The following is a 16,141-nucleotide window of genomic DNA, read 5'->3' on the forward strand; positions in this document are numbered from 1 at the left end:
CAAAAATGACCCAAAATGCTATGGCTAGCTTAAATGCTGCCAGTAGCACATGTGCGTTCACCAGTATGTTGATTTACATTGACATAATCCATTCACCTTGATAAACATAGCTAAAATATGTAAAATGCTTATTTTGGCACAAAAGCTTATTCTACTGGCATCTACAGCGAATTGCTGGGTTGCAGATGACGTAGTATAGACGTCACGCAAAGCAGATGGGGTCAAGAAGTAAATGCACCCCTTTGATGCAATAAAAAAGTAGTTAAACTAAATTTAATATTACTGAAATAATCATTTGTGCTCCATTATAACATTAAAATATCAAAAAAAAAAAAAAAAAAAAAAAAGTAAACGTACCCGTTTAGGCGTGGGTTTAGAATTTCTACCAAGCCAATCAGCGAACATCAAGGCAAGACGTGAACGATGACGTCGATTTTCTGCGCCGTTTTAGAATTGTAGTCTGCCTGTAGTTTTAGCAACGGCAGCCGAGGACGTGAACGAATCCGTTCAATCCCTGCTTCCCAATTTTGACATTAAAAGCCATTTCATTCAGCTTGGCACGTCTCTTCTCGCAGCGCAGACAATTCCCGATAATCTTCGTAACGTCGAACCGGCGCATTGCATACGTCACGGGCAGACGTTAGCCAAGCCGTACCGTAAAGAAACCTTTGTAAAAGTTCTGTCGCTTCCACAAACAGACAACAACATTAAAACACAGCAAATGGTGTTTATTGTCAAAGTGTAGGAGTAGGACAATGTTATATGTGCATGATTTCAATATTGTGAACTCTAGTTGTGCAACAAACTAAGCTACAGTATATACAGACACCGATCATTATCTGTGGAAAGCCCCGGATGACAGTCGTACTGTATAACAGTAAATCTAGTTGGCCGGTTCTGCTCGGACAGGACAGTCTCTGAGGACGATCCGTCAGGAGTCCAAGACTTTGGTTTCGTCTGCGTCTTACTTTTACAGTGTAATATCAATCAATACAACTAAACACATCCATTTAAAAACATCCACATGAATATACTCAATGCAACAAATGTTATGCAGAAAATTATTTTCTCCCCTATTCCCTCTTTCCTTCTTGGACTCTGTTTTTATCTCCATAAAATCCATAAAAGGTTAAAAGAACATTTAAATGTTTATTTTATTAAAAAGAAAAGAAAAAAAAATAACGTTATGAGAACCCCTCCGGTCTAGATAGCGACGATGCTTTGTGAAAAATATATGTATAGTATAGTGAACTAAACATTTACATGACTTTACAGGTGGAAGGACATAACTCTTTAGAATTATAATAATAATCATAATGATAATAATAATAATACAGCCTCACAGTCTTTATGAACATGCTCTGCTCTCCTGTTCTGCACTCCCATCACTGTCCTCGTGCTTGTGTCAGTGTGTGTAAGTGGGATTAAAGTGTGCATGTTAGCAGGTCAGTCCACTGGCATCTCAATCAATTACAATATCATCAAAAAGGTAATTTATGTCAACAATTCAATTAAAAAAAATAAAGTTAAAAAAGCATTTTTCTAACAATTTGACACTGGCTACAACCTGAAATTCTCATAAAATCACTTAAGATTTTTAATACAGAAATGTTATGAACGTTTAGTGGAAGGAAAAAGTGTGATAGTAGGCGATGTAAAAACACAGGAAACACCTGATGAATGTTACACATTTGGCTATTTCTGAATCAGGCCCAAAATTCTTCTTTAAAGGAAAGTAAAATTTGCGTCTTCAAGGTTAAATGAGGTCCAGTGTAAAGTTTTCACAGTCAGTGATGATGATTTGACGTGCAATGTGCATCTACTTATCTACTCTGGTCCTCTGTCTTTCATCAAACGTGACTGACTGAGAGATAACTCTAAAGTTAGCAGCTACATAAAATAACCATCTGTTAAAAATCTTATAAAAATAGTTTTGTGTTCATTTTAATCCTTAAAATTATGTTACTTTGTGTGAACTGTAGGGCTGAAATGATTAATCGGGTTAATCGTGATTAATTGATTCATCAAATAATCCTCAACTAAATTAGTAATCAATTAATCATCAACTGGAATATAATGACTAAGAAAAAATGTCATTTGCTGACAGTCACAGGATTAATTAAGCTAAACTGTAGAAAAATACAAACTCTTGATTGCATTTTAAGCAAATTTAACTCATTTAAAAATTTAATTAGCATTTTTAATACTGCATAAAAAAAATAGTTTTTTTTCCCCAATCATAAGAATTTTTAATTATCAATGGTCAGAAGAAAAACAATAACTAAAATAAACATTACGACTAGTGGAATACATTTTTTTACTACAGTTGTTTGTGTAATTAAAACATGTTTTGACTACAATCCTCTAAATCAATTATATAAAATAATTTTGGGTCAGACTGAAATCATGAATGCTGATTATGATAGTATTAATAAAACTACATACTGACAAACTTAAACTATTATATATTTCTCTCCTTTTGATTTGTGCTTTTTAAGATAAAAAATATTAACAATATTTATCTCAAAATGCTAATTATGTGGCCCTCTAAACTCACGAGCCTAGAGCCACAAAAATAGCTGTGGTGGGCCGGATTTGGCCCACAGGCCTCGAGTTTGGCACCCTTGCTCTAAAATAACAGAAATTAACATTTTAAAATGTTCTGTGTGTAATTAATTGTTTTTTTCCAAACATGGAGTTTAAAGGCCATATTGAGAAAAAGACTGAAAAATAAAATTACGAGAATAAAGTTGAAATAATAAAAGAATAAAGGAATTATATTTTGAGAATAAATTCATAATATTATTGACTTTATTTTCGTAATTTTCTTTGCATGGCCCTCGTCCTCCGTTTTGGACTAAATGACTGAAATAAAATTACCTTATTGATTATATTCCTATTGACTGAGACGCCCCTGTATGTCAGTGTGTGTGTGTGTGTGTGTGTGTGTGTGTGTGTGTGTGTTCGGATCGCTCAGCAGTCCCCAGAGTTGTGCGAGTGTGACCCGGTCTCCAGTTTCCAGTCTCTCTGGTCGGCGGCCTCCGCCTGGCCGTGCTGGGAGGCGGCGGGCGACAGCGACATCTGTCTGCGTGGGTTGGCGCTGTGCATCGTGTTCCAGTGGCGCTTCAGGTCCGACGCCTTGATGAACGCCTTGTCGCACGAGCCGCAGTTGAAGGGCCGCTCGCCCCGGTGCTGCCGCTCGTGGTCCTTCAGGTGGGACTTGTGCTTGAAGGCCTTTTCGCACATCTGGCAGGCGAAGGGCCGCTCGTTGCTGTGCACGCGCTCATGCCGCTTCAGGTCTGGCCCTCGGATGAAGGCCTTGCCGCAGACGACGCAGCGGTGCGGCTTGAAGCCCGAGTGGATCTTCAGGTGCTCCTTGAGGTGTGCGGCGGTGGTGAAGGCTTTGGGGCAGTGCTCGCAGCCGTACGGGCGGTTGGCTGTCAGCAGTCGCTCCTTCTTGGCGTTGTGGTCGAGCGGCTTGGCGCCGGCGCTCTGGCAGGAGTTGTGGTCGCGGTGGCCGTAGAGGAGGTACTCCAGCTTCATGTCGGCGGCGGAGGTCGACGACCCCCAGCCGTGGGCGTGCGGGTCCTTCCCCAGCCCCGTGTTGTAGCTGTGCGGCTGTGAGACGTGGGAGCCGCCGGGGCCGATGGCGTCCATCCCCTGGTCGTAGAAGCTGTTCTTCCTCACCTCCTCCATGGCGAGCTCTTTCAAGATGGCGTCCTGCGCCCGCATGCCGTGGTCGTCCGGCGCCTGGTTCTCGCGGGTCTTCATGTTGGTCAGCTCCCGCTTCTGGGTGCAAAGGTTGTCCAGGAAGTTGATGCCGAGGATCTGTCCGGACGACATCATCATGTTGATGTCCTTCTTCCGGACCGCCAGCCGCGCCGTGTACATGTAGTTGAGCACTTCCTCGAAGATGTCGGAGCGGATGAAGTCGAGCTCAACGATGGAGTTGTCCTCGTCGTTCTGCTTCTTGAAGAGCTTCTTGAAGTAGTTGCTGCAGGCGGCCAGGACGCAGCGGTGCGCCCGGAACTCGATGTTCTCCACCACCACCACCACGTCGCAGTGCTCGCCCTCCATGCGCTGCTGGTTCAGCATCTTCAGGAAGGTGGCTTTGTGGTCGTAGTCGATGTATCTCAGCAAATCAGACATGGCGCAGGTCAAACTGGAGCAACCTGCAGGCGACAGAGACGCAGGTTAAAAACTTCTTAAAGGGGCGGCATTAACCCTGTCACCAAAGCAGCTGTTGCTGGATGATAAATAGTCCCAGTAATTATTGCAATAAACAGTTAATATTGTTGTCTTTAGATGATTTTCAATGGCATAATAGTGCAAGAACACACTCTCAAAGATCCATTAACTTTAAAATATAATTAAATGAAAGAATCAAGGCAAAACTGACTCCAGGAATGTTTTTGATGAAGAAATAACATTATAACATGATGCAAACGCAAAAAAGTTGATTTCACAAAGTACTGCTTGTTTATTGACAGGATATTATTGTCTGTGGCAACTAATAATACTCTTAGTAATCAATTATACCAATAATTAATTGGATGGAAATGTTGACACATTCTGCAGACATTTTTTTATTTAACCACTTAAGCCTATTTTTGGAACTATCAAAAATACATTTAAAGATGCAAATATACAAACTTTTTAAAACAATTGCCTAAAAGACAGTAACATTTGTTATGTGATGCTAACAGCTTAATTTCTGAGCAGCAGACATAATCCTCCACAGTAATATGAAATAAATTAAATGCACTGCTGCTCCACCACCTTTGCTTTTGTCACTCTTCTCTTTAAATCTATTCCACCGTATGGACAGAAAACCGGGCAGAGACGTGAAAAATATTCCAATTTATGTTTATTACCATCATAATCTTGTGACCACCATATGTTAGCTTTAGCGTCTCAAATGCTAAAATATAAATCCAGTCCATAATAAACTGAGAAAGCCTCCCATCGAACAGAATAAAACATTAGTATGCAAGGAGTGAATGTGTAGTTCATGAAATACATTAACTTACAAAACTGCATCAAAGTATTCATTTGAGATGAAAGATTCATTAGTGAAATTCACAAAGAAGCTTAAAAATGTGCAATAAGTTCCTTGATGGAGGTTGTAATCTCAAATCCAGCAGGAAATGAAGTAATTAAAAAAACTCTCTTATCTTTATCTTTTATTTGATCAAAAAATAATCTGCATTTGCTGTTTTACTTGTTTATAAACAACAGGTGGATAAAGTTCTTAGTTTTTATGACTGAGTTGAAATGTAATTGAGACATCAGACTATAGAAAATCGGAATTGAAATCTCAGTCAGGAAATGTCAGATCTTTAACACAAAACAGAGAAATCACTGAGTAAATAACTCAGCTGATGTGATCCCGAGTTTTCCTTTACCTACGTCATTTCCTGGATTCTACTTAGGTTGACGTTTTTAAGCTGTTTGATGAAGAAACCGGCTTAAAATCAGCAGAAAATAATACTTTTAATATAACATGTGAACATTGCAAAGCTTTTTATGGGTGTTTAGGTGTGGAAGTGGTTTTACGAGGTGATTACAAACTAAAGATGCGCTTTAATTTCCTCACCAGAACAGGGCTGCATGCAACAGCAGAGGGGTGGAGCTCTGCTCGCATGCCTCTTAATTGTAAAACAAACAAACTGAAAGGCAACATTTGATGCAACATGCAACTAAAAGCGCTTTTATTTACAAATAAGATGCGAAGAAGAAAAAGAAGCGGCTAAATCAATCATGCAAAAAGCCTCTGGAAATGAGAAAAACGCGACAGGCCCCAACAGCGAGCTGAGCCTCGGTTAAGCTAATCAAAATAAAAATAAAAACACAAACGGAAACAAACACACGCACTGTTCTGCGGGCCACCGGCGCATTCCCGCGCCGGTGTGTGCGTGACAAGCAACGCTGTGTGCAGGAAAGAATCAACCTTAGCGAGAATATTTCACATTTCACTGCGCCCAGCCATCTTGGCCAGCCAACCAGCCTCGGTTAGTGTTTCTGCAGCCCGACAGGCAGCGCTCCGACAGCGGCGACACCGCGCGGGGCACGTACCGCTACAAACCGGGCGGCGAGGCGGCCGAACCGCGGCGCTCCGACGCGACAAAGAGAGGAGAAGGAAAAAGCGCCAATACCCGAAGTCTGGACGATCCCTGTGTTGTCACGCAAGGCAGTCGACGACGATCCAGATCCAGAGTTGTCGTTTTTCCTCTTCCTCCTCTTGTTGTGACTGCGCGGCTCCGTAGGAAACGGGGCATCTTTCTACTGCCACCTAGCGCACCGGAGAGGGTACTGCACCCACAACATCGTCTATATGTGGACAGAGGAGTTACTCTGATTTGGAAAAAAATACAGCGCCTGCGAAAGTGTTCATACCACTTGAATATCTTTCATATTTAACAAGTTACTGCCATAGCATATTTTAATAATTATGCGACAATCCAACAAAGATAAACACAGTTGTGAACTGGAAGCAGTGGCGGATCAAAAAAAGCGACTGTTGTTTTGTATGCAAGTTTTCGAGTAACAGGTGAATTTACAAATCCAGTCCTAGTTTGGAGCTTTTTTTTTTTTTTAAAAACTGAAACAATTATTGTCTATATTTCAACTTTTTATGATTTTCTTTTGTTATACCAATTGAAATGTTTCATGTTTTATGTTTGCATGCTGAAAAATGATACACAAATAAACTTCTCTTGCCTGAAAACTAAAAAATGAGGTTCACTTCTACCAGCTTTTGAACATCTAGAAAATAAAGCTGTCAGAATGGATGGAAAGCATCCATAAACATTAATTTACAAGTCTCGCCATGAAATCTTGATCAGATTTATTTTTGTACTTTGACTAGGACATTTAAACAGATGAATATGGCCCACTCTAAACCATTCATGGTTGTTTTTCTTCTAGAAGGTGATTGTTCCTGTTCTTGCTCCCCACCATGATGCCACCACCGTGCTTCAACATGGAGCCGGTGTGTTCAGGCTGCCACACATTTATGTCGGCCTACTGCGAATTGATGACAGTTTTATTAGTTCATTTGCATGTAAATGACATACTAAAAATAAATTATCGCTTAATAAAAAGACTGACCTTTCTAAAAGATATTTTGTATTTCTGAATTTCCACATTGTGGGACATTTAAGGGATACTTCTGTTATTAAATACTTTCATTGCTGGGTTGGTTCCAGATAATCATACATGGGTGATTGTTTTAATCTATATTGGGATTAAAGAAAGTTTTAAAACAAAAGGAAAGTTTGTTTTTGGCCTAATTTAACTACTAAAATCCACAAAAACAAAACATCACCACATTCACCATAAAGGGGGATATGAAAAAAACAACTTAGTATAAATGACTCCATAATGAACTATTTCATATAATCTGTTTGATGACCAAAACCATATGAAACAGTTTAGATGTTAATGCAACAGGTGCTTCATAAAATAGATAAATTAATAAATAAATTATGCGCATTTTAAACGTACTTGGAGCCTTCCAATGTCTCCTGGTGTGACGCCTCTCACCAATTCACTACTCTTTGGCTCGCAGACGATAGGTGCTGACGTCATTACGTGGTTACAATAATAAAAACTGCTGCCGTATACTTCTTCAACTAAAACAGTAATGTATGTTTAAGGCTTTATAAGTTTCTCAGTTACTTGAGCATAAACTAATAAATTTCATAATTACACGTAGAAATGCACAATATATCGACATCAACATCGGTACTGACCGATATGAGCAACAAATATTTGTTTTTATCTGATTCTGGTTGGGTTTTTGCAAAGTGTCAACACTGTTGTGAAACATCTAAAATATTGGTAATCGGCCATAATAATGCACATTATATGTCAGTTCAGTTATTGACTGTATGGTGTTTGGTTTGTAACTTTCTGTTCTTATTTTGTAAAGCACCTTGAACAAATAACCTTGACAGATTGACTGAATTGTCGTTGCTGAAAATGTGCCAAAGAAATAGTTACCTCTTATCAAAGAGTTTTATATAAATTAGAAGGAAATGCAACAAAATGACAAACCAACGGAAAGAGCAAAAGAAAAAAGAATCCAAAAAAGTATAACCCCAGGTTTAAGAATAAGTAGCTTGTGATTTATAAACTAGGGGTTTCTCTGGATTCTGATAATGTTGATCTAAGGTATCGAGTCGTTTCTCTAGATAAGCTAATAGGAGCAAAATCAATATCCCAAATTTCCCAGTTCCAGGTTATTCTGCAAGATTCGAGTCATTTGTTTTGCACAGTAAATGGACTGAAATCAGAGTGTCTGAAAGCAATCAGAAACAGCAGCTGCTGTACTGTTGTCACTTTATTATTTTAGGAGTAAACTGCAAATTAACAAGAAATGCGTCCGTCTCTGTTTTCCTCCCCTACGCTGTGGAAAACGCGGCTGCAGGTGAATCGGAGGAGCAGATAAAGGCTGTGGATGTCAGGGGAGGATAACAGATTTCTCTCTCTGGGCTTTGCGTCTCTTTCGGGCGGAGCTTGGCCTTCTGAGCCCTTTGCCCCGCGGCCGCGCCGTTGCCACGCTGACGCGGAGCTTGTGCTGTGGCCGATCGTCCACGCCCTGAGAAAAAAAAAAAACATTCCCAGCCTGCACCGGCACGTCAAAGTCATTTTGTTTTTTCGTTTTCCTCGCCGAAAGTGGAGCTCGAGGGGGAGGAAAAACCAAAACGTCACAATAAAAGTGAGAAACAAAAGACAAGAAAAGTGAAATGAATCCAAATGACACAAATCAACCTTAAAAAGATCATCGTAAGCTGGCTTTGCTGGAGAGGCTTTGATATGTACAGTGGCACCGGGTGGAAAATCATTGTGTGGGGGTGAAGCAATGCTTGGTTTTCTTCTACATTGAGGTTAAATAGTGTTTGCTCTCTAACATGTACAGCCTACAGCAATTACAAGTTCCTGAAGTGATGGCTTTATCTCATAAATAAAATGCTGCTACAGTAATTATCCTCAGCAATCATAAAAATGCATCAAAGTCGTAATAAGGCAGTGAAAGCAGAAGGTTTACTTCGGATTCAGGACCATTAAAAGGAAAACAAAAACGAATCAGACGAGGCCGTTTGGTTGGTGATGCAGCTTGGCGTCCTTCTCATGCAGAGTGTGTTTGTTGGTTTTGCAGGTGATGTTTGTGAGTGGAGCGGCGAGCTGCAGCGTCCGTAGAGGAGGAGCCTTCAGACAGTCCGGACGGTGAGATGTGATCGCAGGAAGAAGAGCTCGGTTATTCCTGGAAGAGCAGAGCGAGAAACAGAAGTGAGAAGCTGCTGCGTGTTTTATTACCGCTGAGGCTTTTTAGCCTCAAAAACACAAAAAAAATACTGCAAATATTTCTGGTCCAGGATCCTACTGCAAATATTTAAGTAACTTGAAATGAGACAAAACTAACTTTTCAGTAAGAAATATTTGTTTTAAGTAGATGATTCCTTAATACTGGTAAGAAGTTCTTGTTCCAGTGGCAAATCATTTAACTTAAAATGGAAAAAAGTGTCTTGTTATGACAAAATAATCTTAAACTTCAGCTACTATTTTTATGAAGAAATTATTGACCTAAAACAAGCTCACATACCAAACTGAAAACTTGTAAGTAAGCTCTGTCTTATTTCCAGTGTACTAAGATATTTGCTGTAGAAACTGGACCTGAATATTTGGTTTGTTTTTGTGTTTTTGCAGTGTGAGAGCGAACAAGATGAAGGGTTGCCACAGGTTCACCCACATCAACAGAAGCAGAGAGACAAAAACAAACAGACGCATAAAGGTTAATGGAAACGCCAAAATAAACATTTCCTTATTTCAGTGACTCTGCAGTGCATCACGCTTTACGCAGCAGAAGAAAGAAAGAGAACAAATGTAGAAACTAAAACAATAATAGGACAAAATATCTACTTTTCTTTTCATTAGTGGAATTACTGACTAAACAGTAAGATACATTTTCAATTCAATATTATTATTATTCATTTATTACTGTTAATACATTTTAGTGACAGTAAGGAAGGGTCTCTACAGCAGAGAGAAGGTAAACTAGAAAATAACAAAATTTCATGTTTTGAAATCTCACCCTGTAAGCCTGACTGATCCGAGAACAAAACACCAATTTACCCCATTTCAATAACTTTAATGGATAAAATATAAGCCAATTTTTATTTTAATTACCCAGATCAATAAGTCATTGAGCCATCAGGAAAAATAAATATGAATTTATAAAAAATAAATATGAATTTATAAAAATAATCCAAATAAATCGTGATAAAGTAAATAACCTTCCTGATCAAATAAAAGCAGGAATATAGAATATAGAAAGAAAGTCATCAACAAAACAAAGTGTTCTGGTTTTTAACTAATAATTCTGGTAATTCTAACTGACTTTAAACAAGTTTAACCTGATTTAACTTCAGACAAGAAGAAGAAAAACAAGTGTATCTGGTTTCAACTGTAAATAACATTTTCCACATTCAGGTTTTTCATCAAACGTTTATTATAAAGCTGTGCAGCTTTAAAGTCAAGCACTTTCAAGGACTTTATTCATAAATTAATAATTTTCCAACCTTGAAAATGTTGAAAACACCTTATATAAATTCAAGTATTTTCCGGAGGACACGTTTATAAGTATGACCCAAAACATACCAAAAACAACGCCTACCCGGTGTTTTGGACAGTACAGAGAAAATATTCAGTACAATGGCGCTAATGCTATTGAAACACTCATTAAACAAACCTACACACACACACACACACACACACCCACACACACACACACACACACACACACACACCACACACACACACACACACACACACACACACACCCTGACATGAAGGCTGCAGAAACAAAGCCAAGCGTTCCCATCTGGTGAGTCATGCAAAGCGTCCTCATGCATGCCTGCGCCTCGGGATCTGATCAGCCGCTAAAGGAACGAGCTTCAGAGCAGAGAGCGGGGCGGAGCGGCGCGGAGCAGGGAAACGCTCAGAGAAGTGAAAAGACAAGTTTCTTCAGGCGCAGTCACACCTGCCGAAACCTCAAGCTGCCGGCGGCAGGCCAGTTCAAACACATTTGAGAAGTTTGCAGACACAGAAACGAGGATCGATGATCCATTTTCCACAGAGTCAAAAACACAGTTTGTTTTCTAGCTGGAGGTCAAACTCAGTTTCTTTACACTTCAACTTTGAAATCCTACAAGTGCTTTCATCACTAAAATGAGATTTATTTTATGGATTAGCCCAAATAATAATGTTTATTTGGTCGTTTTCGTCTCCAATCGCTCATTAAAAGACTTTGGACTTTTCCAGAATCAACATTTCAGAGTTCAGTTCTTTACGACAATTCTTAATTAAAAAAAAAAAAAAAAAAAAACTGAAGTGAACTCTGAACTATTTACATTTACACAGCGGGAAGAACTGAAGGACTTAAGGAAGAAAAAAAGTGGAAAAAAGCAAAAGATTAGGGCTGCACAGTGGTGCAGTTGGTGGCACTGTTGCCTGGCAGAAAGAAGGTCCTGGGTTCGACTCCCAGCCCGGGTGTTTCTGCACGGAGTTTGCATGTTCTCCTGTGCATGATGAGTTCTCTCCAGGTACTCCGGCTATAAAATAATAATCTGGTTCTTTATATTTTATTCAAACGTCACGTCTCCTCGCTCAGAGCCGAGGATAAAGAGTTCGCTCCAGTCAGCCATAGATGATTATTTCACAGCGCTAATAATACAAAATGAAGCCGAATTAAAGTCACCTCTACTAACTAACAGATTTTAAAAACACAGGAACATTAATGACTCTGCTTCTCTGCAACTAAAAGTCTGTCAGTGATTTGCAATCCTGAGGATTTTTGATCGTTTAAATTCTTTTTCTAAACTGAAATGGTGAAAAATATTCTAACATTACTGGATGATACGACTTCAACTGCTGCTCAACATAACTTCATCAATGTTCCCTCTCATATTAATTGATTTTATTAATATATTCAGTGTGAAAACACTGATATTCAGCATGTGATTTAAATACGGTGCAAATAAAAAAAAAACTGTAAAGTTTAGGTGGAAAATGTAACGGGTTGGGAGATGAGGTAGATTTCTACCCTGATGGTCTGATCTGGTGCCGTTTCCTGCAGGAGGAAATAAACCCCTCAGGTTTGTGGATGAGGCGTCTCCAGCCAGATTTTCCTCAAGCTTTCCGAGTAGCACATCGTGTAAACGGGCGTCAGGTTTCAGAGCGTGACGATGCGCTTGCAGCCCGGAGCCGAGGCTCTCTGAGGATCAGCAGCCGGTTGAGCCGGTATTTAATCTCCACTTGTTCAGACAACAACAGGAACGCAAATGGTTTATTCTCTTCTTTGTGATCAACGTATAATTATTTTTAATTGCCCAAATTATCTTGTTTTAAGCGTCGTAAATTAAATGAGGTTTGGTTTTTGTCCACCAGGGGGGAGTGTTGGACCTAAATCCACATGACATTAATATATTATGCTCTCTTGGGCTGTATGAAACATGTTCATTAAATATTTTGGACAACATAATTATTAGAAAATTAGATTTTAGCCTGATCAAAACACACGCACCATTATGCAATTGTACATCTTTGAAAAGCAGAAGTGGAGCCTCCTGCACAACCAACAGGAGTAGAGCAAGGGGTTTCTGGATGGAAAGTCAACAGTAAAACGCTCGCCTTTTCCAGCAGCCATTATACAGCGGTAAAACCAGCTATAAAGGTGATTGAGGTCAGTTTGGGTTACTGGGTGACAGGCTGCGTTCCGCTCGGTTGCCATGTCACATTTGGGAGGTTTTTGAAACTGCTAATTTTCCAGACACTAAAAAACATTAACACAATATTTTTTTTCTTTGTTTGTTCAGTGATATATATATATTTTTTATTTTAACTGCGATCACATGCATTTTCTACTTTCATATTAAATAAGTTATTATTAAAAAAAGAAAAACACAAAACAAAACGAGCTGAGTGCTTATTTTTTTAAGCGCTTGGACTGTTTTTAGTAGCAGCAGAAACCCAAATGGAGCAGAGGTTGTGTTATCCAGCCTGTGTGAGAACAAACACAAGCAGCCCAACACGGCGATGCAACAAGCTGCGAGCGCGACAGAAGCGCGACAGAAGCGGCTTGATCCAAACCAAATGAAAACCAGGCAGGCTGGGGAACGGGACCCGGGTCCGGGTCGGTCTTACCTGGGTCAGTCCTCCCCCTCCTCTGGCGTGATCTCTGTCTCTTTATGCACCACTACTTTGGTCACTGACATGTCAGGGTGCTGCTCTTTGGCTTCCTTTATGGCCTGAGCCAGAGCCTGAGTACGGAGGGTGCAGTGGCAGGAGGGGAGCACCAGGGGGAGACAGAACGGGGAAGAGCGGTTGCATTGTCAGTCACCTTACAGTCAGATCTGCCATTAATCCAGAACTCAGTCACACGGTCACATCATATCACAGCTTGAAAAGCTAAACTTGTTATCAAAACTGAATCAAAAAGAAGTTAATTAATTCAAAAATTATACAGAAAAAGCGCTGATTTCTGTTCATTCTGATGATTATGGGTTACACTGATTAAAAACAAAACTCAGTTAATTAATTAACAAGTGAATTTTACACAAAATCAATAAAAAATAATTTCAACAGAGAAATCTGGTAGCAGAACCACGACGAAGCCCAGGTGGATTTATAAACCTCTGTGATGCTTCAAACTTTGTTTATTTTAGGCTACAGGGTTCCTTCACATTTTTTAAGAAAGAGACACAAGGAAGGAAGAACAGGGAGGACATAAGGGAGGAAGGAAGGATATGAAAACAATAAGGATGAACACAAGGGAAGGACACAAGGAAGGAAATGGAAAATGACCCAGAAGGATGGACAATAGTAAAAAATGTAAGAGCAAAAAACAAGGATGGAAGGGCAGAAGGAAAGAAAGGCAAGGCACCAAAAAGAGAACAAAGACAAAAGGAAGAAGAAAGGAATAGTGCAAAAAACAGACATCAGGAAGTTGGATACAAAAATAACAAGACAGAAGGAAGGAAAGGAAAGGAGAGAAAGTGTGCAAGGGCACAAAGGAAGAAAAGAATGACAGCGGGAGAAAGGAAGGATAAATGAAGGTAAAAAGGAAGTTAGACAAAGAAAAAAATGAATGAAGGACAGAAAAAGAAAGGCAGGATAAAAAACTAAGAATAAACAGAGGAAAGGAGACAAGGAAGGACGCAACCTTTGACAATTGGGAAGGGGAATTAAATCTGGAAAATTATATTTTTCTATAAGAATAATGATTGTTATTTTTTGTTTTCTCGTAGCTATTGGAAAATACTCTAATTAAATCCCAGACTGAATAGAAATCCTGGTTTTCTCCTCAAATCTCCAAATTAAAACAGAAAGTTAGAACTTCAAATTATGCAAAAAACTCTTTTTGTTCATATTTCATAGACACTTTAAAGTAGTTTGATTTTATGTTTGTTTTCCTACCCATCAAAATATTAGTGTGATTACCAATAGGTTACCTATTGATGACATAAGTGTCACATTATGATTCCTGACAACATGGCTTCCTTATAAAGAAACCATGTTCCTTCTAATAGGAAAACATATTTCTAATCTGAATTTATCCTGCATTTCCTGCAGCCGTGAACCATAATCATGCAAAAAAAAACCAGAAATAAACACCTGAGACGTATCTCTGAGTGTAATGACTGTACTCAACAAATAGGTTTCACTCTTTGAAATGTATTTTTGACATTTATTAACTTTCCAGAGGTACTATGGTAGAAACGAGACAGACCTCGTCATGGTCGATGTCTGCGTCTCCGGTAATGACGATACGCTTCTCGATTCGAGTCTCTGAGATTCCTCCTTTCACCGTCTGATCAACAGAAAACAAGAACCTCTAAAAACTGAATCAAAACATTTTTAACAAATACAGAAGATAAGTTTTAGTTCAAGAATTTGCCTTTAAAACGTCCATAAAAAAGACCAGAGTTCCCAGAAAAAATCTCAACTTGTTGCAGAAACTTTAAACAAATGTTCTGAAGAAATCATTTGATTTCGGGTTTGGCAGGCGGAGGTGAAGAGACCGCGGATGCCCTCTGACCTTTGTGATGTGTGTGGTTGTGGTGGTGCTGGTGGTTTCCGAGGTGATGGTCTGAGCGCTCAGCAGCACCCCGGGGTCAGCGTCTCCGTTCGTGTCAACCTGTTAGACAAAAAAATAAATAAAATAAAAAAAACCCCAAAAAACATTTTTTCATACCATTTAGATTTTGCCTATTTTCTTTTATAATAAAGAAATGACAACATTTTATGTTTTGAAATGTTGCTCATCAGCCATAAACACTAATTTAACAAAAAAATTCCCCAATTATAATAACTGTTGAAAGTATAAAATGTAAGATCATTAAGTCACTGAACCGTTAGGAATAATAAATATTCATTACACTGAAACAATCCAAACAAATCACATTCAGGTAAATTACCTTCCTGCTCAAATTAAATGCTTGTAATCAAATACAAAGAAAGCTACAAACAAATATAAAAATTTTATGCTAGGTTTTCTTTGCATTTAGAAAACAGAAATAATTTTGGACATTTTGATTGATCTAAAACAAAAAAAGTTTACTCTGATTTAACTTCAGACTGTGGGAAATGAAATGCATTTGTCTTTTTATTAGGTGTATGAAAATATCTGGTTTCAACTGTAAAATTTTCTTTCCAAATTTAAGCTTTTAATCAAACAATAGATTAGACTTTATATCAAAACTGCAGTTTGAACATCAACCACTTTCCAAACCTGTTAACGTCACACATTAGAAATTAAACGATGCTAAAGAAATTACAGATTAATAAACCGAATTCGGTGTTGAGGTTCTCCTGATGAACCAGCTCAGCGTCGACTGAATGTCACATAAAAAGCTGCAGAGGCAGTTTCTCCTGCCCGACCGATGCACACGATGCTCCAGTTGGGTCAGAGCCATGAGGTGGACATGATGTCACCAAGTGCCCAGCGGAAACATCCTGCAGCTTTAAGATCGCTGTTATTGATCGTAAAGAGCCCAGCTGCGGAAAGTATGGAGCTCTGACTGGAAACGGCCAGACAGACCATAACTGACTGAATCTATCCAGCAGACTCGATCATCCT

General features: G+C 39.1%; 2 protein-coding genes across 17 annotated transcripts in view; both read right to left on the minus strand.

The window, feature by feature from the left end:
* Window positions 1-707: 707 nt before the first annotated feature.
* Window positions 708-6,251, minus strand: LOC129378064 (zinc finger and BTB domain-containing protein 14-like). The gene is made up of 2 exons (XM_055058338.1): window positions 6,156-6,251; window positions 708-4,172 (listed from the first exon to the last, which is right to left on the minus strand). The coding sequence occupies exon 2, from the start codon at window positions 4,147-4,149 to the stop codon at window positions 2,974-2,976; it is 1,176 nt and encodes a 391-aa protein (XP_054914313.1). The 5' UTR covers window positions 4,150-4,172; window positions 6,156-6,251; the 3' UTR covers window positions 708-2,973.
* A 2,048-nt stretch (window positions 6,252-8,299) lies between these two features.
* Window positions 8,300-16,141, minus strand: part of LOC129378058 (protein 4.1-like) — a 62,090-nt gene continuing 54,248 nt past the window's right edge. For 15 of the 16 annotated variants that reach the window (XM_055058315.1, XM_055058323.1, XM_055058317.1 and 12 more), the window contains 4 exons: window positions 15,101-15,199; window positions 14,792-14,872; window positions 13,207-13,322; window positions 8,300-9,268 (listed from right to left, as the gene is read on the minus strand). In XM_055058315.1, the coding sequence (XP_054914290.1) occupies window positions 13,212-13,322; window positions 14,792-14,872; window positions 15,101-15,199 (291 nt within the window). In that variant the 3' untranslated portion in view covers window positions 8,300-9,268; window positions 13,207-13,211. The remainder of the gene's footprint in view (window positions 9,269-13,206; window positions 13,323-14,791; window positions 14,873-15,100; window positions 15,200-16,141) is intronic. The other variant, XM_055058322.1, reaches the window with a different exon arrangement.

This window comes from Poeciliopsis prolifica, unplaced genomic scaffold, assembly GCF_027474105.1.
Source record: "Poeciliopsis prolifica strain line A6 unplaced genomic scaffold, Auburn_PproV2 SCAFFOLD050, whole genome shotgun sequence".
Lineage (NCBI taxonomy): Eukaryota > Metazoa > Chordata > Actinopteri > Cyprinodontiformes > Poeciliidae > Poeciliopsis > Poeciliopsis prolifica.